The 27804-nt window shown below is 38.3% G+C and overlaps 1 protein-coding gene across 2 annotated transcripts in view; it reads right to left on the bottom strand.

The window, feature by feature from the left end:
- Positions 1–509: 509 nt before the first annotated feature.
- rabl6a (RAB, member RAS oncogene family-like 6a) overlaps positions 510–27804 on the bottom strand; it is a 60719-nt gene continuing 33424 nt past the window's right edge. For both annotated transcript variants that reach the window (XM_079815908.1, XM_079815907.1), the window contains 8 exons: positions 26867–26970; positions 25114–25490; positions 18336–18498; positions 17785–17988; positions 12113–12350; positions 11678–11864; positions 6682–6740; positions 510–3617 (listed from right to left, as the gene is read on the bottom strand). In XM_079815908.1, coding sequence (XP_079672034.1) covers positions 3411–3617; positions 6682–6740; positions 11678–11864; positions 12113–12350; positions 17785–17988; positions 18336–18498; positions 25114–25490; positions 26867–26970 — 1539 coding nt within the window. In that variant the 3' untranslated portion in view covers positions 510–3410. The remainder of the gene's footprint in view (positions 3618–6681; positions 6741–11677; positions 11865–12112; positions 12351–17784; positions 17989–18335; positions 18499–25113; positions 25491–26866; positions 26971–27804) is intronic.

Genomic DNA, 27804 nt, shown 5'->3' with positions numbered 1-27804 from the left:
GTTGGCACCAATGTCTGCCCTTACCAGCACTGTATACTGAAACACCATGCTATGAATGATTCAATTAAATATAGAAAACAAACTCACAGGAAATCACAATCAGTCAATCAATCCATGAATGCAGCCGCTGCTCCAAACACACATACTCCAGCTCAAGCAAACTTTATATCTTCTAACAACTGTATAAACTGACCAAAAACTGCTCCCTCCAGTGGCGATGAAGTGTCACAACCCAAAAAGCATGCAAGTCCATGATGTGGATTGGACTGTGAACTAATTTAGACTCACATTTCCAGAATAAAAACAGCTGGCAACAAACAAATAGTGTGCTGAAATTATCTAGAAAAGGAGAAACAAGCAAGATGATTGAGGGACAGCGAAAGGTATTTCTTCATGAGATTCACTCAAAGTGGCTAGAAAAAGAAATTGCTGTATGATTAACACCACAACTTTGAAGTATATGTATCATTACGATACATAAATCATAGGAAACTTACTCAGCAACCTGGTCAAATTTCACTTGCATTTATTACACAATTGAAACACATAAATCAAATATGAACACTGTGGGTAGTGAAATAAATAGGTAATCACAACCATGTACGGTCCCAAACAAAGGTTTTGGAATGCATATATGCCGGATGAATAAACTTAAACCAATCTACGGTTTAAAACTATAGCGTTCCCAAACATAAAAGCAGTCGTAGTGAAACGCTGGGCAGGAAGGATGTTGGTAACTGCATGCAGTCCAGAGCTAGTGCAGCACCAACGCATTCATTCCTGTTTCCTTAACGGTGGGAAGAAATAAGCATGCCAAACGGAGAGATCAATAAATAAACCAAGGGCCCTTCGGAGTCAATCATACTTGAGGCAGAGTAAAGAGGAAGTTGATATGTGTTCGAGGTGAGAGTATTAACAGTGCACTCGTATATCCAGGAGAGCGAGACTATTTATCACAGTGAGCGTGTAGAGACAGTTTTCCCAGGCGAGCAGTTCCATGGTGACAGTGTGATGCATCACATGCTCCAGCCGTGCTCGATTCGCAACTAAGAGACACAGACGACGGTCGCAAGAGACACACGGGAATCTACAGGTCTTTAAACCGTACAGTTATTTAATGGATAGTCGCCACAATGATCTCCATTACTCTTTGAGAATTCCTTGGGGGATTCTGGAAAAACATCTTGAGCAGGAATCAACATTCAGTTGTATGCTGAGGGAAAGCCGTGGCGGGACGGTCAGACTACAATATCTTGGGCCGAAAAAAGTACAGGTTCAAAGGTTGATGCCAAGGAGAACGTTCCTTTACAAGTCCTTCTCTTGGAAGGCGGAAAGTACGTTGTTATTTTGTCCCAATAATAATTGAAAAATAGAAAATCCATTGGAAACGAGAGTCTGAGGTGCGCTAGATCATTCTGCCACTGAAGCTGGAGCCAATCAGATTCCACAGTCTAGTTCACCAGAATAAAATTCACGCCATTTATCAACACATGATGAAAACAAAAGCAAAAAGAGGGCATTGCAAGTAAACATTGGGCATCATTCATGAATCATGAGCAGAATCAATCATTACAACATAAATGGTGATTTTACATTCACTACGATGCAACAGATGAAGAAATAACTGCTGAAATTATTCATCATTGACGAAAATAAAAGCAAAAAATGGGGCATTGCAAGTAAACACCAGGAAATGATTCATGAAATGAATCGCTAATAGAACCGTTTTTACAAAAGTGGTAATTGTACATTCAAATCTGATGCAACAATTGAAGAACAATTCGGTTTCATGAATGACGCCCATTAAGAGTAAACAATTGTTTGTCTTTATAACTTTCATTCATCATAACATTATTGGACCCTTTGAAAGCCAAAACACTTTCCAATTCGGTGATATTAAAAAGTATAAATGTGTGCATTCAAAATATGACTCACTATTATACGCTCAAGATGTTTACAAATTTACACACAGCCTTTATTTCTTTAGATCTTTCACTAAAATGTAATTTTCTTTGCTTTTGGTCATCTAGTCATGCAAAAATATGAGGGAAAAATAGTCTGATCATTTTTAGATCAGTTCTGTTTTGTTGCAAACATGTACACATTTCTAAGCACGGGCAGCCATTAAATGAGTAGGCAACACATAAAGGACATTAAAGGGTTAATCACAGGACCAGAGACAATGCTCCTGGTTATCCATCACTGAAGTTATCTGGAGTGTACGGAGTGGATCTAAAACACCAGGTCTACACACAACTACACAAGCCTTAACAAAAATAAAGATATTCAGCAAAGGAAATGGATACATTTACCAGACAGGACAGGAACCAGAAACTATGATTATGAAACTTAAAACACATTATTAGAATAGTAATACTGGTTTAGTAAATGCATAAATATAAAGAAAAATCAAAAAGACAGTCTGAGTGACTTGATGTGTTTATATCATATCTAACTGCAAACATGATTTTGATCGCTGAAAGAGTGCGTCTCTCCAGCTGGCAGTAATTCTGTCAATGTTAGCAATTAATTAACTTTATAGGATTGCTCTATAAAGGCTTTCATTAAGAGTAAAGCAATTTAAGGCAGTAATGGAAAGAAACTGATGGCAAAAGCAGCTTGTTATTAATTAATAGTTACTGATTATTTGAGGGTCTGATATTTGATGTAGCGTCTGGAAGACAATAAACGCCACAAGATATCAGGTCTCATATAATGCATGAGCAGAATTAACTTCTGTGCTTACATTATTTGTTGGATAGAAATGCACAGGGTTTAGGCAACACAACCAAAACGATTCAAATAAATGTGACTCGAGACTGAGAAAATAATCTTTTTCCCAATGATTTACACAGAAATTAGTGTTGCTTGTGTATCAAGGGCCAATATTTGGCCCACTACTGCGGTGCATATTTGAACGGAAAGTCTGATTTATCCCTCTATAAGTTTACTAAATTAAAATGCAAGCACACACAGAGTTGCCAAAAGCTTTCAGGGACAAATATATACACACACATTGACAGACACACACAAAACAAAACCAATTCAGCTAAAAGTGACCTCAAGTCAATGGACTTCCAAGCTGGAACGAGTTTGTATCAGTTAATAACGGAAATAAACTCTGGATCGATTGAGGCAGCAGTAGAAATCTGCCTCTGTCCTTACTGAAAAATGCATCTACAGTTGTAGGTCTGAAAATATTGATGCACTTTGTAAAACGGCATGAGGTGAACAAACGGTGCCATGTACCAATTTGAGAAAGCACAACGTAAAGCTGCGACGCTGGAAGAACAAACACGCTGTGAAGATTCAAAAGGTTAGGCACTGAAAAACAGGTGGAATGGATTGGAAAAATGACCTGGCGATGTCACGTGGTGTTAATGTCAAACCCTGATTGGTAAGATGGAGCTCTAGAGTTCTTCATAAACTCCGCCCTCGCTGTTTCCTGGTCCGTCTCCACCCGCCAGGAAGGCCTCAAGATCGTCCACAGTTCCTGCTTTCTTGGTCCTTGATGATTTCTTCTTCTTCTTTTCTTTCTCGTCTCCTGTTCCGGTTCCTGCTTCATCTTTTTCCTTTTTCTTGTGTTTGTGTCGCTTTTTGCTGCTTTTCTCATCCTCCTTGAACAAAATCAAGATTTTTTCGTCAATTTCACTAATAAAGGCAGTTTGTGCATAAGCAACAAAATCTGACACACATGAGAAAGTTTGGTAACACTATTTTAAGGTGACGTATTTACACGCTACTACATGTACTTACTATAGTAACAGTAAATTATGCATAATTACAAGTAACTAACCCTAAACAAAACCCTAACTGTAACATGTAATTAATTAATATTACTCAGTACTTATTTCAGTAAGTACAATGTAACTACGTCACCTTAAAATAAAGTGTAACTGAAAGTTTTAAAATTTTAAGGCCATGTCCACACTAATACATTTTCATTTGAAAAAAAAAAGTTTCTCTCCGTTTTGGCCTTCCGTCCACACTCTACGTCTTTGCGTTGTAGTGTAGACTGTGAAAACTGAGGTATTTGAAAACAATGATGCATGTTTAGTCATGTGACACATATTGTACCAATAAGTATTCATGTTTATACCGCTATATTGTGCCTGTAATGTGCTATGTATAAAATATGTTACTTCGTGCAGTCTTCATATCAGTCCTGCAAAGATGACACAAAATTTACTCACAATGTCTGTCCTGTAGCAAAACATGAATGAGAAAAAAAAGATGGGTGAGTGCAACCTGGATGCATCAGTGAAAGGGGAGATATTTTGCTTAATAAAATAATCCTACCAGAAGAACTGTGTGATAACTTGATAATGTATTGTTCTGCATTATCAGAACAAGCGCTTTCCGACGTTTCAGTGTGGACAAGAAACTTTTTGAAAACGCTTGATAACGCTAGTGGACGGAGAGCGTTTTAAAATGAAAACGCCATTTAAATGTCTCCAGATTAATGTAGACGTAGCCTAAGTTATAAGTAGAGGCTTCTTGATTTCTGATACTGGATGGTGTCTAATGTAATGCTGTTCTATATAAAACACTATTTACTGATAACAAACAAGGTTAGGGATGTACCGATATGAACATTTTGGCTGATCCAATAACCAAAAAATTATTCTTTATTTTTGAATGCCGATATATTGGCCGATAAATCTATGCATTCAAATTTGTATATAATTTTTGAGAGCCTGATTACAAAAACAAAAGTTTCATAATTAATAATAATAAATAGATTTTATTTATAAGGCACTTTTCATTCCGAAGCATCTCAAAGTGCTACACGGGAAAATGACTAAAAACAAGTAAACTACAGAATAATAAAAACAATCAACCCAAAAAAGCCTTTCTGAATAGTGGTTCCAAAGCCCCCCATGGTACGAAGCCTGGTGGTGGGGACCTGAAGAAGCAGGTGGCCTGATGATCTGAGGGTGCAGGTGGAGGATTTCAAAGCGACGAGTTCTTGTAGATATGGTGGTGCATGTCCGGTGATGCATTTATGTGTGAGCAGGAGGATTTTGTAGTCGATCCGGCATGAAACAGGGAGCCAGTGCAGTGAGTTACTACTTACGGAAATTATGTTTTGAGAGTTCTTAATAGGAGTTATGTGATCATATTTTACGGACTCTGGCAGCGCTGTTCTGGATGTATTGTAGTTTTTGGATATTTCTGCCAGAAACCCCAATGAAGAGTCTGTTGCAGTAGTCCAGCCTGGTGGAGATAAAGGCATGAACAAGTTTCTCTGCATCTGGCAGGGTTAGAAGGGGACGGAGTTTGGAGATGTTTCGAAGGTGGTGGAAGGAGGTTTTGCAAATGTGTTTAATGTGGTCATTGAAGGTCAGCTGTGGGTCAAACCGAATGATGACCTGATGACCTGGCCGTCAAAGATGAGCTGGGATATGGGAGAGGAGTGGATCTGATGAGGGGTGCCTCAGTTTTACTGGAGTTCAGCTGGAGGAAGTTGCTTTTCATCCATGCCTTTATCTCCTCAAGACATGCGGTGAGTCGTGACAGGGCTGTGAAGGGGCTTGGGGCAGTTTTGATATAAAGTTGCGTGTCATCAGCATACCAATGAAAGGATAGTCCATGTCTGCTGATGACAGGACGGAGGGGAAGCATGTAAAGAATGAATAAGATTGGGCCGAGAACCGACCCCTGTGGAACACCACATGTAACAGGGAGCAGCCTGGACTCACATTCTCCCAATATAACACGCTCAGTCCTGCCAGAAAGATAGGAATGAAACCACTGCAGTGCTGCTCCAGACAGTCCAACTGTGTTGTGGAGGTATGGCCCACTATGTCGAATGCCGCTGTTAGGTCGAGGAGAATGAGCAGTGATTGTGATCCTGAATCAGCTGTCATAAGAAGGTCATTTGTCACCCTGAGCAGAGCTGTTTCGGTGCTGTGGGCTGAGCGTAAGCCTGATTGAAATATAGGTCTCAAATAGGTTGTTTTAGATGGTTGTGGAGCTGAGAGGCAGATTAAAAGCCATATCCTAAGCACACAATTATAATGTTCTCACTATAATTGTATGCAGTCTATATGACAGACTTGCGCTGCACATGTACTTAATTTTCAATCATATTTCAAGCAATTTAAAACCCTAAAAGCGAACAGAGAGCATCTGAAGGGTCACAGATATAGAAAATAATCCATTATTTAGTAGCTTTATTATATTGACAACATTTTCTTATCGGGCCGATACATTTTAATTTGTAATGTTATCGGCCGATACCGATATGGTGGCCGATATATCGTGTATCCCTAAATCAGATGCACGCAAATATGATGACATTAAATTAATATTTACATTAATCACAATTTATACTCCATAAATGGATTTAGCAGAATTTGACCAGTCGGTTTAGTCAAATTAATTGTTTCCTAGCTGAAAAATATTGCAACACTGATGCAGTTTTAGCAGTTTATTACTGTTAAAGCTGCTTTGAATCAATCCGCATTGTATAAAGCATGTAATTTCACTTTACACAATATTTACTCAAAATTCTCAACAAAAAAAAACATAATCAAAAACAAATTGTACACTATCACTTGTCAAGCTGTTGATTTTAGAAGTGACATACAATCTCAAAATAGAGAAATATTGTCAGTTTAATGGACCTATGTGTTATTTCAGTCTATCACTAATATAGTCAAGTCCTTCATAACTTACCTCTTTGCTTTTCTTTTTCTTCTTTTTCTTGTCTTTTATGGAGTGTCTGCTTTCATTATCTGCAAGAAAAAAGACAGACTTGGAAATGCGCACAACGTCATCCTTTAACCCTGTTGTTTAAGACTGCAAACATTTTGAAAAAAGCCCTTGTGGAGCATTTGCGGGATGCGTAAGATCCTTTTTGACAGTGTGGAAATATCTGGGCTAGTTTGAAAAGCAAGATTACAGACAGAAATATTTGACTGATACCTATTGTCAGAGTCTTACAGTGAAGGTTTTTGTGTATAACAGAGGCTGTTTACACTGCAAGTCTTAATGCACAGATCCCATCTTTTGACCATATCCGATTTTTTTCGGCCAGCCTGTTTACATTCACTTTAGTTTGTTTACATTAATCCCCGCCCAGAATGATTGTCGATGATGGCTTTACTATGCACATGATAGAGTTTTAAATGGCCGTATAAAAACCCACAGTGACACAGGTGTCACAAACACTGGTGATTATCTGGAAAGGTCTTTTTAAACCAATATCCCTAAATTTCAACTCAGGAAGTCCCCAAGTGACATATAAGGAACATCCAGGTTCAGTCATGTGACAATTTATGCATTTTTTTTGTTGCCATGGCAACATTTCCAAAATGGTGGCCTGTCTGGTTAGCAATTTTTTAAAACGCTTGTATTTGTTATTAAAAGGTATGTTTCAACCCATGCAACAATTCTAACATTCCAATAACTTACCATAGATTACACTTAACCTGATTTTAATACATTTCTTAAATAAATTGATATAAAACAAGTTACAAAAATATTGTGGTGACATATTTGTCACATCGGGCTGTTAACCATAAAACAGTTGTTGGAATTTTGATGTGATGCATTTGTCATATTAAGAAACATATTATTGAGCTGCTCAATTAACTTAGCTGATTCAATAATTTTTGTAGTGTTATATACTTTCTCTATGTGTTATATAAAATCTGGGGCTCAGAAAAATGTTAACAGCACTGTTTAAAAAAATGGAAATATTGATTGGAATTGCTCTGTGCATGATCTGCACCAAATGCCAGGAAATCATGCATACTTGGGAAAATGACAAAATGACATACCATGGTGGCTGACAATATGTCACGCAACTGTTTTCAGACTCTACTAGCATGTCTACATTTCACTGACAACAATGATTCTTAAAATCAGCAGGCAAGGGATAAGTGTTGGAAGATCCGTCCATGGCTTGATATGTTTTGTTAATAATTTTGAATAATATGCATAATTTTGATATACGTTGCGGAAAAGAAAAGAAACAGAAAAAAACTGTTATTTAGCACAAAAATAAATGCCCGATGTAACATATATGTAACATAAAAAATGTATCATAAACGCCCAAAGTCACATATATGTAACATTACAGATCTTTCACAAGGAGGGGTTGTATTTCAAAAACAACTGCAGAAACATGTTACAAGTGGTCCATTAAGCCTGTTTTATATGCCCCATAATTTTCCTATATATTGGTCCGGGTTCTTATGGGTTAAAATTATTTAAATAATTCATGTCAGGTGGCCATGAATATTAGCCAGCATGGACAAGATAACAGCTGTCATTAATGTTTGACTGAACGGACAGGAAAATAACGGTCATTTTAATTTGCTAGCCTACAGCTCGTTAGATCTAGAATTCTGAAGTGAAATAAAGTAGCGCTGAAAGATTAAATGTTTTAATGAATTCGAGAGAATTAACGAGAGACAGAGAGAGAGAGAGCACGAGTGAGTAGCCTTAATAGTGAAGCTTGTTGGTTTAATTACTGCAAAGTTATCATCACCTCATTGCTGAGAAATATAATGTAGCTAGTGAGGCTGTTTTATTTATAAAACTCACAGGGCAGAGGTTGAAAACCAGCTCCTGAACGTGCACAATTTCTTGCCCATTATAAAGTTTGCATCTCATTAAAAAAGCTGCGAGCGAGCGCATCTGCTTCATAATAATATGTGGTTTATTTGTGGGCAAACGTGTCGCCCTCGCCTTGTGGTGGCTTGGAATTCAAAGGGGAATCGGATATTCGTGTTTAGACGTAGGTCAGATGTCCAGATATCGGATACGCATCTGATTTAAAACCACATTTGGAAGTGGCTCAGATCGGATGTGAAAAAAATCGGATCTTGTGCGGATTTTTGTGTTTACACGTGTGTAACAAATTCCAGTCGGTGTCAGATGTGAGTAAAAAAATCAGATTTTTTGTGCCAGTGTAAACGCAGCCAGAGTGTCACTTTCATTTTTCCTCCATGGCCGGTTGCCAGTCCCCTTTGAAATCAATGGATTCGCAGCATTCTTTGACATCATAAACTCTTAGTTTTACCTAGTGTTGTAGTACTCAAAATCGGTCTTAAGACCATTTTTTGATGGTCTTGGTCTTGTCTCGGTCTCGACTGCATTTCTCCTCGGTGGTCTTGGTCTCGGACTTAGAGGACTCAGGATTTTATCTCAAGACCACAACTGCAAAGACATCACTACATTGCCCGAGCATTGTCTGATTTAACATCATTAATGTGATTTGATGTAAAGCTTAAAATGCAATCAATATCTTCTTTGTAAAGTGATTTCTTTTGTTACTGTGCTGCTGGGTTCAGAATCAATGCAGCATTGTCTCAAAAATGCCCAAAATTAATATAAATGGCCACAAAATTCTGAGAACATAGAATATAATTAAGCAATATCACAAGAGCGAGAGAGCTGTTTTCATGAATACAAGCGTGATTGCAAATGATATTGATTTATATAAACGTTCAATAAACAAGAAGTTAATATTAAATGACAAATTTTAAACTGTCTTTGCTAATTCGGCAACGTTTCGTTATTAAATTAATCAGCTGCTTTGAACAAATCGGTTGAATAAATGATTCCGTGACTGTTAAATAATGTTAATGTTTCAATGTTAAATTCATCTAAAAATTATTTACGCAGGTGTAATTGTACCAATTCAGATGCAACTTCTGTGCCATGAATTTTATTGTCGGTGATTTGATTGATAACAGCTCTTTAATGTCTTACTATTCTAATTGTATTTATTCATTAAATACAGTACAAGTCATTTCTCAGACAGTAGATATGGATCTTTTAGATGAGATTTAAGGAGTGCTGGTCTGGTCTTGGTCTTATCTTGGTCTCAGCACACGCTGGTCTTGGTCTCAACTTGGTCTCTGTTTAGGTGGTCTTAACTACAACACTAGTTTTACCTTTAGTACTATAACTTGAAAATAGGCATCAGTGCTTTTAAAGATCCACTAGATGCAATCTGTTTTTATATTAAGTGTAATTTAAATCATCACTTGCATTAAAGCCCCTATTATGCTTTTTTGGATATTACCTTTCATGTAGTGTGTAATATAGCTGTCTGTGAAAATAAAAGTTCTGCAAAGTTTCAAATATCAAAGTGCATGACAAATAAAGTTATTGTCGCCTAAAAAAAGAACCAATTCTGAATTGGCTGAAACGAGACCTCAGCAATTCCAAGTCTTCCTGCTCAAAGGTTTCTAACACATTTGCATAATGCCAGCCTGTGTTCTTCTTTGGGTGCCAGCGAACAACATCTACTTTGACCCGCCTTCAAACACCAGGGTTTTTCCTACATTGAAAAATGTTTGGCGGCCGCCAAAACAAATTGTTGTCCCGCCAAAGCCTTATTTGATAAGTTATTGTGATTTATGAATGATGTAGAATAGAGGACTCCTGCACTTGCGTTAACTGAGTGACAGAGAGAACGATCAGAGCTCCTCCCCCGCTCGCACTCTCTCTATCTTCAAAATAAGCATTCTTAGCTTTCTAATATTTCACATATTACGTTAATCAAAATCAAAAGGTCGGAAGACCGAATCCATGTTGCACGTGGCGCTATCAGACGATGTTTTCCTTTAATTACCGCTGGGTGTGAAATGCGCTCAAAAAACATTGACTGATTCTCTGATCAGCTGACATAAAGCATACTTTCAATAAACGGGAAACAAATCCTATCCAGTTATGAATTGTTTTCTGTGTGTTGACAAATCTTTCGCGATGTTCTAACAGACGGGATTCGCACACAACGCGTCTGCTAATGTCCGATTCGCCACCTAATGACTCCTTTGAACCGAATCATTTTAACGACTGGTTAGAACAACTGATCTGTCCAACACTGAACTCATGAATCAGTTTAATCATTTACTCAGAACACCTGAAATGAGAACACAAGTGTGCTTACCCAATTTAGCAAGAGTTGTTAGTAAGAATTAGCTTTAATCATCCACAGTCTTTCAGCTTATTTATTTGGACAATGTGTAGTAAAATAAATAGCCTAAAATCATTTAGTTTAGACTGGAGTGAGAACCCAGAACAAAGTTGTTGTTAGCTAGCTGATAATTTTATGAAATTGTATATGGCAGAAAATTAGGCTATTTGTTCATTTTTTAATACTACTTTTTAATATTGATATGATTATATACCAAAACAATTATCAGTAAATAGTGTAAAAATGAGGAACACAAACAAACATCAAGGTATCAAAATAAGATAAGCAAAAATTACAAACTTTCTTTGAATTTATTTAAAATGTATTGTCAGTATTGCACTTGCAGATCCCGTGGGTAGGGTACTTTTTTACTGTGCGTGTGTGTGTGTGTGGATGAGCATGTCTGTCAGCCACCACCGAAGACCATTTTTGACCCAGGAAAAACCCTGAACACTCTAGCTGTAACTGAAGAGATTGGCTCATGCTGTCAACATGTTGAGAAGACGCTGTTTTCTGTGCTGTAAAAGCAAATCCGCTTTGCATGCACTTCAACGAGGATGCGAATTGATACGGTGCTGAGGAAGATCGGGAGCCGAAATTCTTTAAAAGTAAAAAAGTAAATAATGTTAATCCTTACTTTATCTGGTGTAAATCTGAAGCCCTCTTTGACTGAAAATAATGAGCATGATGAGGGAGTGAATTCCCTTTATTTGTGATCAGTCATTTAGTGGACATTACCTTCCTGGTCTTCACTGCTGTCTTTACTCTTAGGTGTCGTCTCTTCAAATCCCAGGCCGAAGAGGTCAATGTCGCTATTGAGGGTCTTGAATGAGGGGGCGACAGGATTGGGCAGCTCCGGGAGTCCAGCTAACACGAAACCATCATCCGACCGGTCTGATAAGTCATCTAGTGCAGAAAGTGCCCCCTAAGAAAAACAGACAATGCATAAAATATGAGTGGCTATAAATAAACAAAAAATAAATAAATAGACACACACAAAAAAGACAAAAACACAACAAAATAACCAAAACTAAATTTAACATGAAACCAGAAAAAAAATGAAAATAAAATTCAATTAAAAATTTCAATAATATTAAAATAACTGATTTTTGGCATAACAGGCCATGGGTTGAAATGTCATTAATAATCAAGAACCTAGAAAAGTTTCTCTACCTTCTTGATCTTGTGTTTACCAGGATCTTCACTCTCAAAATCAGGATCATCCATGAGAAATGAAAGCATCTGCTGAGCGGCCGGAGCTTCGCGGTCTGAATCTGAGTTGACCTCAACAGCGCCCCCTGTCTTCAGACCGTGTCTCTGCACTGCAGGTCCTGCTGTTGTTTTCAGGCTTTGGGGTCTCTCGGCTGGTTTGGACATGGTTTGCAGAGGTTTGATGGAGTTCACTGAAGATCTGAGAAATAAATGTCAGATTCCACAGAAAATATGAAGAGCTTTCTAAGGAAATCACATACTTTTCCCCCTAATCCATCCATCTTATCCTTCGTTCATCCGTCCTTTGTCCATCCATCCATCCATCCATCCATCCATCCATCCGCCTGTCTGTCTCTGTCTATCCATCCATCCCTGTCTATCCATTCATATCTGTGCATCAATCCATCCATTCATATCTGTGCATCAATCCATCCATTCATATCTGTGCATCAATCCATCCATTCATATCTGTGCATCCATCCATTCATATCTGTGCATCAATACATCCATTCATATCTGTCCATCAATCCATTCATATCACTGCATCAATCCATCCATTCATATCTGTGCATCAATCCATCCATTCATATCTGTGCATCCATCCATTCATATCTGTGCATCAATACATCCATTCATATCTGTCCATCAATCCATTCATATCACTGCATCCATCCATCCATTCATATCTGTGCATCAATCCATCCATTCATATCTGTCCATCAATCCATTCATATCACTGCATCCATCCATCCATTCATATCTGTGCATCCATCCATTCATATCTGTGCATCCATCCATTCATATCTGTGCATCCATCCATCCATTCATATCTGTGCATCCATCCATTCATATCTGTGCATCCATCCATTCATATCTGTGCATCCATCCATTCATATCTGTGCATCCATCCATTCATATCACTGCATCCATCCATTCATATCTGTGCATCCATCCATTCATATCTGTGCATCAATACATCTATTCATATCTGTGCATCCATCCATTCATGTCTGTCCATCAATCCATCCATTCATATCTGTGCATCCATCCATTCATGTCTGTCCATCAATCCATCCATTCATATCTGTGCATCCATCCATTCATATCTGTGCATCCATCCATTCATATCTGTGCATCCATCCATTCATATCTGTCCATCCATCCATCCATCCATATCTGTCCATCAATCCATCCATTCATATCTGTGCATCCATCCATTCATATCTGTCCATCCATCCATCCATCCATATCTGTCCATCAATCCATCCATTCATATCTGTGCATCCATCCATCCATTCATATCTGTCCATCAATCCATCCATTCATATCTGTGCATCCATCCATTCATATCTGTCCATCCATCCATTCATATCTGTCCATCAATCCATCCATTCATATCTGTCCATCCATCCATCCATTCATATCTGTCCATCAATCCATCCATTCATATCTGTCCATCCATCCATCCATTCATATCTGTCCATCCATCCATCCATTCATATCTGTCCATCAATCCATCCATTCATATCTGTCCATCCATCCATCCATTCATATCTGTCCATCAATCCATCCATTCATATCTGTCCATCCATCCATCCATTCATATCTGTCCATCAATCCATCCATTCATATCTGTGCATCCATCCATTCATATCTGTCCATCCATCCATTCATATCTGTCCATCCATCCATCCATTCATATCTGTGCATCCATCCATCCATCCATATCTGTCCATCCATCCATCCATTCATATCTGTCCATCAATCCATCCATTCCTATCTGTCCATCCATCCATCCATTCATATCTGTCCATCCATCCATCCATTCATATCTGTCCATCAATCCATCCATTCATATCTGTCCATCCATCCATCCATTCATATCTGTCCATCAATCCATCCATTCATATCTGTGCATCCATCCATCCATCCATTCATATCTGTCCATCCATCCATCCATTCATATCTTTCCATCAATCCATCCATTCATATCTGTGCATCCATCCATTCATATCTGTCCATCAATCCATCCATTCATATCTGTGCATCCATCCATTCATATCTGTCCATCCATCCATTCATATCTGTCCATCAATCCATCCATTCCTATCTGTCCATCCATCCATCCATTCATATCTGTCCATCAATCCATCCATTCATATCTGTGCATCCATCCATTCATATCTGTCCATCCATCCATTCATATCTGTCCATCCATCCATCCATTCATATCTGTGCATCCATCCATCCATCCATATCTGTCCATCCATCCATCCATTCATATCTGTCCATCAATCCATCCATTCCTATCTGTGCATCCATCCATTCATATCTGTCCATCCATCCATTCATATCTGTCCATCAATCCATCCATTCCTATCTGTCCATCCATCCATCCATTCATATCTGTCCATCAATCCATCCATTCATATCTGTGCATCCATCCATTCATATCTGTCCATCCATCCATTCATATCTGTCCATCAATCCATCCATTCATATCTGTGCATCCATCCATCCATCCATTCATATATGTCCATCAATCCATCCATTCATATCTGTGCATCCATCCATTCATATCTGTCCATCCATCCATTCATATCTGTCCATCAATCCATCCATTCATATCTGTCCATCCATCCATCCATTCATATCTGTCCATCAATCCATCCATTCATATCTGTCCATCCATCCATCCATTCATATCTGTCCATCCATCCATCCATTCATATCTGTCCATCAATCCATCCATTCATATCTGTCCATCAATCCATCCATTCATATCTGTCCATCCATCCATCCATTCATATCTGTCCATCCATCCATTCATATCTGTCCATCAATCCATCCATTCCTATCTGTCCATCCATCCATCCATTCATATCTGTCCATCAATCCATCCATTCATATCTGTGCATCCATCCATTCATATCTGTCCATCCATCCATTCATATCTGTCCATCCATCCATCCATTCATATCTGTGCATCCATCCATCCATCCATATCTGTCCATCCATCCATCCATTCATATCTGTCCATCAATCCATCCATTCCTATCTGTCCATCCATCCATCCATTCATATCTGTCCATCCATCCATCCATTCATATCTGTCCATCAATCCATCCATTCATATCTGTCCATCCATCCATCCATTCATATCTGTCCATCAATCCATCCATTCATATCTGTGCATCCATCCATCCATCCATTCATATCTGTCCATCCATCCATCCATTCATATCTTTCCATCAATCCATCCATTCATATCTGTGCATCCATCCATTCATATCTGTCCATCAATCCATCCATTCATATCTGTGCATCCATCCATTCATATCTGTCCATCCATCCATTCATATCTGTCCATCAATCCATCCATTCCTATCTGTCCATCCATCCATCCATTCATATCTGTCCATCAATCCATCCATTCATATCTGTGCATCCATCCATTCATATCTGTCCATCCATCCATTCATATCTGTCCATCCATCCATCCATTCATATCTGTGCATCCATCCATCCATCCATATCTGTCCATCCATCCATCCATTCATATCTGTCCATCAATCCATCCATTCCTATCTGTGCATCCATCCATTCATATCTGTCCATCCATCCATTCATATCTGTCCATCCATCCATCCATTCATATCTGTCCATCAATCCATCCATTCATATCTGTGCATCCATCCATCCATATCTGTCCATCCATCCATCCATTCATATCTGTCCATCAATCCATCCATTCATATCTGTGCATCCATCCATTCATATCTGTCCATCCATCCATTCATATCTGTCCATCCATCCATCCATTCATATCTGTGCATCCATCCATCCATCCATATCTGTCCATCCATCCATCCATTCATATCTGTCCATCAATCCATCCATTCATATCTGTGCATCCATCCATTCATATCTGTCCATCCATCCATTCATATCTGTCCATCAATCCATCCATTCCTATCTGTCCATCCATCCATCCATTCATATCTGTCCATCAATCCATCCATTCATATCTGTGCATCCATCCATTCATATCTGTCCATCCATCCATTCATATCTGTCCATCCATCCATCCATTCATATCTGTGCATCCATCCATCCATCCATATCTGTCCATCCATCCATCCATTCATATCTGTCCATCAATCCATCCATTCCTATCTGTCCATCCATCCATCCATTCATATCTGTCCATCCATCCATCCATTCATATCTGTCCATCAATCCATCCATTCATATCTGTCCATCCATCCATCCATTCATATCTGTCCATCAATCCATCCATTCATATCTGTGCATCCATCCATCCATCCATTCATATCTGTCCATCCATCCATCCATTCATATCTTTCCATCAATCCATCCATTCATATCTGTCCATCCATCCATTCATATCTGTCCATCAATCCATCCATTCATATCTGTGCATCCATCCATTCATATCTGTCCATCAATCCATCCATTCATATCTGTGCATCCATCCATTCATATCTGTCCATCAATCCATCCATTCATATCTGTGCATCCATCCATTCATATCTGTCCATCAATCCATCCATTCATATCTGTGCATCCATCCATTCATATCTGTGCATCAATCCATCCATTGATATCTGTGCATCCATCCATTCATATCTGTGCATCCATCCATTCATATCTGTCCATCAATCCATCCATTCATATCTGTGCATCAATCCATTCATATCAGTGCATCCATCCATTCATATCTGTCCATCAATCCATCCATTCATATCTGTGCATCCATCCATTCATATCAGTGCATCCATCCATTCATATCTGTCCATCAATCCATCCATATCTGTCCATCAATCCATCCATTCATATCTGTGCATCCATCCATTCATATCTGTCCATCAATCCATCCATTCATATCTGTGCATCCATCCATTCATATCTGTGCATCCATCCATCCATTCATATCTGTGCATCCATCCATCCATTCATATCTGTGCATCCATCCATTCATATCTGTCCATCAATCCATCCATTCATATCTGTCCATCAATCCATCCATTCATATCTGTCCATCCATCCATTCATATCTGTCCATCAATCCATCCATTCATATCTGTGCATCCATCCATTCATATCTGTGCATCAATCCATCCATTCATATCTGTGCATCCATCCATTCATATCTGTGCATCCATCCATTCATATCTGTGCATCCATCCATTCATATCTGCCCATCCATCCATTCATATCTGCCCATCCATCCATCCATCCATCCATCCGTCTATCGGTCTCTCCATCCGTCTATCGGTCTCTCCATCCATCCATCTCTGTCCATCCACCCATCCATGCCTATCTGTCTTGTCTACCAATCTATCTATAGAAATCACTTGTGCCAAGGTAACATTAATTGAAAAATATTATCAAGAAATGAAAATTGGTTTTGCCTTCATTAAGGGTGTTTTAATTAAAGTAAATTAGAGAAGTCTCTCTGCTTCTATTTTGGAAGCTAATCAACAGTGAGGGAAATTAATTTAAACCGTAAAACAAATCTTCTGGCAATTCTGGTCAGGTCTCAACATGTCTCCCCCCCTCTGAAGTCTTTCTATTAAAAGTAAGATGCATTTCTGCATGCGTTTTCTTACCCCTTTGATTTTGGCCCTGAGCCGATGCCTTTGTGCAGGGCAACGGAGGGTCGAGTTGAATCTTCCTCCTCTTCATCACTCGTGAGCGTGACGTCCACGCTCGGGACCGCCGCTTTAAGGGCAGGCTGACACAGCGCTCTGTCATCCGGATCTAAATCATCCTGGAAGCCGGAGACCAGCGGATTTCCCCGGCCCTCTCCATCACTGAGGAAAAGCCAGGAAAATTCTACTCAACTCGGAATTTAATCCATTTCTTAATAAATGCCCCTGCTCTTATTGCCATCAATGCCTCAGTCCTCATTTTAAATAAAAATGGTTGGGTAACGTCATGTGAACTAACATGAATTTTTATTAACTAACATTAACAAAGATTAATAAATGTTGTAAATAAAATGCTCACTGCTAGTTAATGTTAGTAAATACATACAAAGACCCGAGAAAATGAGACCCTGTCCAGCACGTTTATAAGCTTCTGAAACAACAATAATATTCAAACAAGCTAATGGGATGATTTTTTTAGAAACAATAAATGACATGTTATGACATTTCACCTATCACTGTCCAGAATGGGAGCTGATCCTGATGGTTTTTTCTTCGATTTAATTGCTGTTCCACCATCTTCCAGAAAGGTCCGGTCCAATCGCAACTCTGGCACAAAGTCATCCACACTTTGCACATTTCCAGAGGGCTTCGGGCCTTCAGAACCTGTCGATTCTGATGAAAATAAAAGACCATAGAGAGTTCAAAATGAATGTATGCAATAAGCCATGTGGCAATTTTCATGTCAACATTTGCGAGTTTCTACAAAAATGCATGCGGACTGAAATCTATTTTTCTGGTAAATCTGTCAGTATACCTCAAACATCAACAGAAAAATTAATGAATGAAATAAAGATTGTTTGAGCTCAAGAAGAACAGTATTATCTTCTGTAAAGCTGCTTTACATCTTAAATAGAATTAGTTTTTATAGTTAATTAATTTTTACAACATTAACACTGTTATTTTCCTGTTTATTAATGTGACACTGCTTTGAAGGAAAAAAAATAGTATTGTATAAAGGGCTAAATAAATATGACTTGACTTAAGGGATTAAGATATTTTGCATTGATAATTATTTTCATGATCATCAGACCTCCCCCAAATTCTCCTTAAAAATCTAATTCTCATTAATATAACATGCAAGAATGATTTTAACATGAATTATACCAGAAACATATTTGACTATTATAGAACTACAGACTTGCCCTGCGATGAAATTCTATTAAACATGCATTATTTATTATATTATAATTATTCTGAACAAATGAAATCAGGTAAATCTGTAATTACACATAAAGCATCAAAAGAAAAATCATATTGCATAAACAAAACAAAGCATATTTTTTAAAAACCATTAAGTTATTTTACATTGCCGATTTTATTTTCACATTTCCCCTCAAAATTCTCATTAAAAATCTCATTCCTATTAAATTACCGCAATAAAAATAGACACAATGATTTAATTTAAATAAGCAATACAAGAGGCAGTTACAACAACTTGTTAAAATACAAAATTAATGAGAATTTTTTGGGAAAATGTGCTTAATCATGATAATAAATGCTGTAAAAAATAAAAAAAAACCCGAAATAAATAAAAATCCTGTTTCTAAAATGTTTGAGATTCACTGAAACGTAGAAAAGAAATGAAAATATGATTGAATATGAATATATCTAGATTTCATGTGCACTCTGCACACTTTCAACCACATCTGATGATGGCAGCAATGAAGGCACAACAAGTATTTGCACTGGTCACAGGTGAAGGAACGGTGCTTTAAAACAATACTTCGCACAACCCTGTGATTAGAAGTCGCTGTATGTTGTTGAATAAAGGAGATTTTAAAGGTCCTAAAAGGAAAATACCCAGAAGAAATGACTATAAACTGATCAAACCTGGACCATCTTGAATGCTGAACTAACGATAAACTTGTTTTCATACCAGTTTAGACATTTGTCAAATTAGATCCAGCATTACACAGAATAAAAGGGTACTAGTGCAATCAAACAAAAACACAAACTTAAGAATAAATATTTTCAAACTATATTTATATACAGACATTTGACACACTTTCTTTGTATGTGTGTTGATCGGCCTCATCCCCCAGGATCTGCAATGCAGCAGCAGATGCACTGGTGCAGAGCTGCACATGTGTTTGTCAGTCCACCGGTCTCAGTAATGACTGTGCAGCCGCGGGTCCAGTGTTGCCTGATAATGTCTTATTGGTATTCAGTATATAAGGCAATGAATGTAGTGCCTGGACGACCGCCCCTCTTTAGTACAGTTCATACATTCACATTAGCAAGCCTACACACGCACCCACACGCACACACACTAGGGAAATGTAGTTAAATGTTTTGAAGGCCTTGGAGATACATATTGTATGTAAAGAGCCCCTTTTATAAAAAATGACTTACTGGAGGTGTGTATTTTGGTCATTATGACTACTTACTTTAAATTGTATAAGGGCGTTTTCACACCTGAAAGTCCGCACCAAGGTCCGAACCGAAGTTCACGTTTTGATACATTTGATACTTTCGGTTAGTTTTGGTTTGGTTTCACATTGCAATTATGCGAGCGCACTAAAGAACTTTACGTGACACACTTGCGTCCACTCGTCATCATCTATGTGGGCTGCATCTTGACATTGATTGGTTTGTAAACGGACGTGTGTCTGACGTCAGCGTCTTTGACAAGAGTGAATGAACGGACCACTGATATAGATCAGTGGAACGGACGCATATCGTTGCCACTATTGAACAGTGCGCATTGCTTGACTATGTTCTTTTTGTCACGTTTAAAAGTGGACATTTCAAGCTTTATATACAGATATTTCTCATGTTTGTGAGACAAGTAGCTGCTGAGTTTCGGTTTATTCAGTTCATTTTCAAAGCATGTGATCGCTCCCGCGATTATTGTCTGCTATAGACTTTTTGCTTCTTATTTATTAAATCCAGGCAATTATCTGATGAAACATTGATTAAAATGAAGATACAAGTTATACAAAACGAAATTCACATTAAAGAAAGGCTCATAAGCTAAATTTCGTTCAAAATCATTTCTGACCTTCTGTCTTCTGACATATTGCGCATCTTTGCACTTAGCCTAGATTGAATTCAAAAATTACATTATAATATTTAAACATAAACAGGAACTTCCTGTAAATGGTCTGAAAGTCAGAACCATACAGAAAATGCTTTCACACTAGAAACTAACCGAACCTTTGTTCAGTTTGATCCGGACCGAGACTACCTCTTTTCGTCGGACCAAATTTCGTCTGTTTGGTCCGGACCGTGGTACGGGGGAGGTTTCACACCTGTAATTTTGATTCGGACCAAACTGAAAAGTCCGAAAATCCGGACCAAACAAGGTAGGTGTGAAAATGCCCTAAGTCTGCAAAAGTAAATATTCTAACTGTAGAAAAAAATTTATTTTGAGCACTCCTGCCATGAATGTCATTTCAAATGGTAGGTAGCAACGGTATTCAACATTTTGGCCACATTCTAATGTGGCGTTCACACCGGACGCGATTCGCGCGAAGGTGGACGCGTGTACATTTTGAGTTTACTCGCGTGACATTCACTGCACAACAGACGCGAATTCGCGTCATGGGCGGGGCTTCCGCCAGCAGCTCGTCTCGTTGAGAAATGGCTGACATGGGCTGTGTTTACATGTCTTTTTTTTGTAAAAATCTACTGTTAATGTGTGGCAAAATGTAGTTTTAAGATTTTTTCAGTCGATAATGTAGTTGTTTAAAGCTCAAATCTGTGGTTTATTTATATAAAGAGTGCCTATTTGAACATTTTATCTGCCGTTTTCGGAGTTGTGAGCTCCAGCGGATCAGCGGCGGTCAGCGCTCGTCAAAGCCGGCGAGGGCAACCTTTCCTCGGCCAGTCCTTCTGCCGCTGGCTCTGTCTCTGTGGTGTGTCTCCAGCTATAATTCGTCTTGTAACGGCCGATCTTTGGTCTCATGGATCTATAATTTGTTCCCTGGCAAATCGTTTAGGCTGAGGGCAAAGAAGTTTCATTACTTTATATTTTTAGGCTATAACTGTACGTTGCAGTTGTAACGTTAGCCTACTAGCACTGACTTTGAATGTTTGACTGCATTGTTTGCTTTATTTCATGTATAGCTTGTTATACATTACTTATACTTTTGTATTATTGATCATACATAAACTTGCATTTAACAAAAAGAGACTGTGTTGTGTTTCATGTCATTTAATGTTATCACAGTGATAATCATATTGTCTGAACCAGATATTAAAATACAGATTTTCTCCTTATTGTTGTCACTACTAGAGCAAGCTCCTGATTGGTTAACGCGGCGCGAAATATCCGGCAAAGTTCAGATTTTTCAACTTGAGCGATTCGAGCGATTCGCGCGTTCAAAACGCTCAATTCGCGTCCTTCGCGCCGCCTCAATTGCGCGAATCTCGCCGCCTCAATCGCGCCGCAGAATGCCATTTCGCGTCTCTGCATTGACTTAACATGTAAATCACTCGCGCGAATCGCGTCCGGTGTGAACGCACCATAAGGCAGTAAGCTTCAGGCAATCCCAGAATGCACTTAGGGAAATGATTTTGTCAAGAAAAATGCTGACAGTTGGGTAAGTTACTCTAAAAAATAATTAATTACTAGTTACTAATTACATCTTCAATAGTGTAATTAGATTACTGTAAAAATTACTCTGTCAAAAAAGTAATTAACTACTTATTACTAATTACTTTCTAAATCCTGTATCAACCTCGACTAGATAAGTGATTCAAGGATAGACATGAAACGGCTCTTAATTCATTCAAATAATATTATAAAACTACATAAATTATTCTTATTAACTGACCAATGTATTACAAATGCTACAGAATGCATAAAAACATGCATTTTAAAGTTAGACTTTTTTTTAGAATTTTGATGTTAAGTCCACATTCCATTGTATTATATGTATTAGTTCTACAGTCTAAACACAGTATTTAGTTCAATTACATCAGAAGTAACTAATTAAATGACAGAAAAATAAGAGTAATCCCTTACTTTACTTTTTCAAGGGAAAAGTAATTAAATTACTGTAACTAATTACTTAGTAACTAGTTACACCCAACACTGAATGCTGATGATTAATATACTTAAATTTGATTTATTACTGTAAATAAAAAGCTAGTGTACCCAATATAGGAGTATATCATATCAAGTGTTATTTGTATGATGCACAGAGTTGCCCATGTAGAGACACATACAAGACTTTTTTCTGTTAGAATGCTGCCTACATACAAAAAAATATATATGCCTAAATTTACACCTACAAGTGTGCGTTAGGTTTGCTTGGTCCGGACCAAAAAAAAAATTGAATCCTGGTCCAATTAGCGTTCAGATTGCCATTTTTATCACCGAACCAAAAGACACTGAACCTAAAGGCATAGGGATACTTTCCTGATACGACCTGATTGGTCGGCTTTTATAACTTATTGCCTATTTTGAGACGGACTTTATGAACATCCAAAACAATGCTGTGTGTGTTTGTTGTGTGCGCATAGCCTGCATATGATGGAACTGAGAACTGCTGAATGACCGAATGACCAGCTGAGAACTCTGAAGAGCTTATAAAATGTGTAAAGGAGTCAAAACAGCGGCAGGAATCCCTCCGTCACACACACAAACCAAGATCTGCTGTGAGGAGACGCGGTTCTGATGCCTGAACCGAACTGTGGAACATCGCGACTACCGATATGCGTGAAAATTCTGTCTTTTTAGGGTCTCCTCTTCCTGTTTTTGGTTGGTTTTCATGTTTTTGATCCGTGTTGCGCTCATATATCATTCACGATCTGCACCAGAGTTTGTTTGGAAGCTGACCAAGACCAATCTTTTCAGCGGTCTCGGTCCGCTTGTTTAATGCACACCAGGGTTCGGATGGCAGCGCTCATACATGTTCAAATAAACCGCACTAACAGAGCAATCGCACCAGGGTTCGTTTTAATTCAACAAAACATGCCAAGTGTGAACGCACCCGTTAAAGTCCCCCTGTAGTCAATCATTGTATCCCTTAAAACTCATCTTTGATCACCTGTGTGCCTTAAAATAGCTTGAATGTAACTCTACACCCTTCCTTCATTTAGTATACAAGGATTCATAAATATGCAAATTAGCCATGCCTAACCCTTACCTAACCCTAACCTAACCCTAACCCTAACCCTAATCGCACAAGCTCAGAAATACAGTCGGACAACTATTGAGGTAAACGCTGCACAATGGCACTCTTTACAATGTCGGACACATAACGGTAATTCATTTGATTATCCTTTTGCTTGACTGTTATCAAACTGCTAATAATGTGTTGCTAATGTTCCACAAACCACGTTCCCGTTCGCCATCTCAGTCTGCCTTCTAAAAATCAGCATCCTCAGAAACGCTTTGAAAAACTTAACATCAGTGGAGAAAGGCATATAGTTCATCATAACGTCGTAATACACATTTACATAATTCACTCACTATATTGCTAAATTGACTCGATTTTTCATATCAACAGAAAAATATGCTGGGATAATGAGACTCCCCTGCTTCAGAGAATAGGTCATGATATACCATCCAAAGTCCGCCCACACGTTGACGTGATTGGTTACAAGGTAGTTTTTGATATCAGAAACACAGGCAATTTCAAAACGCATTTTTGAGACTGTCTTTTTTTCACTGCAGTTTTAAAGAAAAAAAAACTCAACAATGGTGTTGACTTTTGAATTTACACATTGTTTGTCTTAAAGCATATAAAAAACACAACATAGATATATAACAGAGCTTCTCTGTTCTACAGAAAAGCCTGATTTTTAACGGTGAGATCGGAGCCGAGACCTAGCTGAACCTGGTACTCAATCTCCTCCACCTGGATGTACCTAGAAGTAGACTGAAAACCAGAGGTGATCGAGCCTTCAGTGTAGCTGCCCCTAACCTGTGGAACAACTTGCCAGTCCATATCAGAACCTGCCCAACTCTCGAATGTTTCAAATCATTGCTAAAAACCCTTTTTTTTTCTTTGGCTTTTCCTGCGAGTTAGGTTTTTATTATCACAATACATTGTATACTATATATTATAAATGTTTTATCATTGTACTTTTATTGTATGAGTAGGGACTTATTTGTTGCATTAACCTGTGAAGCACCTTGGTCAACCGTGGTTGTTTTAAGTGTGCTATATATAAATAAAAATTGATTGATTGATTGATTGATTGATGTCTCATTGCCCCTCTCTTATTAAATAATTTTCTCTACTTCATCTAGTTTTACTAAAAACCTGTACTGACCTGGTCTATCTGGTGAAGTCTCTGGAGCGGACGAACCGAACAGGCGTGACATGAAGCCTCGTTTCTGGGCAGGAAGAGTTGCAGAATGGGCAGGTGCGGGTACCGTTGCTGCGGGCGAAGGCTCTTGGGTTTGAGATCCTGTTTGGGGTACATGGGCGGCTGTGATCTGGACAGGAGGGTGTGGTATAGATGGAGGTGGTGGTGGGGCGGATTGGGTCTGGAGAGGGACAGGGGCCTGGGGTGTACTGGGGCTGGAGTTACTGGGAGAGGCGGCCCCAGGCAGCACCACAGGGGACTGGGACCCTGAGGAGGGGCTCTGGCCATTAGAGGGCGCTGGAGATCCATAAGCTTTGCGTGCCTCCCTCATCTCAAGAAATCTGGAAAAAAACAGTGAAATTCATAAAAATGTTGGTCAGGTGGGTGGCTCTTGGCCAGAATAAATGACAAAATCGACTTCATAGTGGGACTTTTGTTTTGCTGAACTCTGAACCTGTGACATCTCATTATGCTCTACAGGAAGGGTTTCCAAACTTTTTTTCAGCCGAACCGCTTACATAAAAAAAAAAATACTGGAATAATTTAAAGTTAATATTTCAATCACTTATCAACACATTAATAATAATTACTATTATAACTATATATACTATAATTACTATTATTAATAACTAGGGTTGGGTACCGAACTGGGCACCTTTTAAGGGCACCGACCAAATTACGTCGATACTACTGAATACCGATTCACATTAAATCAACCGGTGCCAAATTTCAGTACCTGAGATGATATTGACTAATGTCTGTGAATATTAAACAGCAAAAAGACTATTTCAATACGAATCATGCGTGTCTCTGTGTGAATGAATGGCGCAGACGCGCAGTTTAATTTAACACACACACACACACACACCTCCATCTCTGCCGTATCATACAAGGACATGAATGCATGAACGTCATCTCCATCAACTACGTCATATCATAACAGTAAACAAACATCACAGACAATGGCAGACAGAGACCAAGGCAGCTCTGGCATAATTTCAATAACACTTCTCTAAATGACTAACAGTTATTGAGATAAACATCCCTAAAGTACCGGAAAAAGGCACCGAATTTCAAGTACCGGTAAAAATATGAACAGTATCCAACCCTAATAATAATAACAACGCAATAATAATAAAAATAAATTATTATTATTGTTGTTATTTTTGTCACTATGATTAAAATCATTTATTTTATAATAGAATTAATAATAATTAAAAAAAATAATTATTATTATTTTAACTAATAAAAAAGATGACTGAAATATATTTATGTTGTAAATTACAATTGTAGTGTAAAATAAAAAAGAAAATAAAAATGATAATTTTATTTTAGAATACAAGTTACAATACTAATATTTATGTCTTAAGTTCTTCATTTTCAAACATTCAATCCCTCCAAATGTTAAAAAGCCAAAACTTTTACTTTGGCCCCTAAAGGGACATGGTGAAGAAAATAAATAAAACAATTGGCAATGCTTTTGCGTTCTCTTGCAAATGTTTTTCATTCCCCCAAGAAACTTTTTTTGTGAGAGAACGTACAAAAAATTTACTAAACATATTCCCTCCCATCTTATATCCCCCCCAGCATGTCCCCTTAGGGGCTCCGTACATTTCTGTTCACAAAATTATGTTAAAAGTTATGCGAATGTGTAAAGTTAACCTAGCACACGGTGTGTTACCAAATGCATGTGTGTGTACATGAGGTTCACACTCACATGTCATAGTTCTGGTCCTCCGTCTCCTGCTGAACACTGAGCTCTTCTAGCGTGGCATCGATGTCAAGCTGATTTGTCTCCAGTTGTCGTAACAGAGTCTCCCTCTGAAAACACAAACACGCCACATCAAACATACTGTAAACCCACAGGACTTCAACAGTGGCCTCATTTTTACTCTAGTAAGTACTTTCCTGCTTTATTATTTCTAAATTAGGGTTAGAGAGAAGCACAACCTCTTGCATGAGCATCACAGCTCAACTGAAAAACATGCACTAACCAATAACCAGTTTATGACCGAACTGATACTTGGGGTTAGAAGTTTTTTCAAAGTCATGGAAGTTAGAAGTGGCCTTTAAACTATGACTGAAAAAGATAGCAAGGAGAGGAAAACAGATCTAGGCACAGCACTGAAAGTTTAATGAGTCTGACACGCTGTGCTTGATGGTCTGATTCTGAGCAGCTGGATTTGCATCACCTTTACAGCAACAAGTTGTTCAACTGTCAGCAATATTTACAGATAATAAAGACTTGAGAAGGTCAACAGTGTCCAAAAGACAAAAGAATCTGACTAGAACCCCATGAAACCCATCAATAAACAGTATCTGATACAATGTTTATGATCTATATTTATTATTTTATCCACTACAGTAAAAGACCTGGGTGTTATATTAGACCGCAACCTGACATTCGAAAATCATATTTCATATGTTACAAGAACGGCATTTTTCCATCTTAGAAACATTGCTAAGCTACGTAACATGCTATCTATTTCTGATGCAGAAAAGTTAGTTCATGCATTCATGACCTCGAGATTAGATTACTGTAATGCTTTATTAGCTGGTTGTCCTGCATCCTCAATAAACAAACTACAGTTAGTCCAAAACGCGGCTGCTAGAGTTCTTACTAGGTCAAGAAAATATGATCATATAACACCAATT

This window comes from Gobio gobio, assembly GCF_949357685.1.
Source record: "Gobio gobio genome assembly, chromosome: 4".
Lineage (NCBI taxonomy): Eukaryota > Metazoa > Chordata > Actinopteri > Cypriniformes > Gobionidae > Gobio > Gobio gobio.
This window is presented reverse-complemented; position numbering and strand designations above follow the sequence as displayed.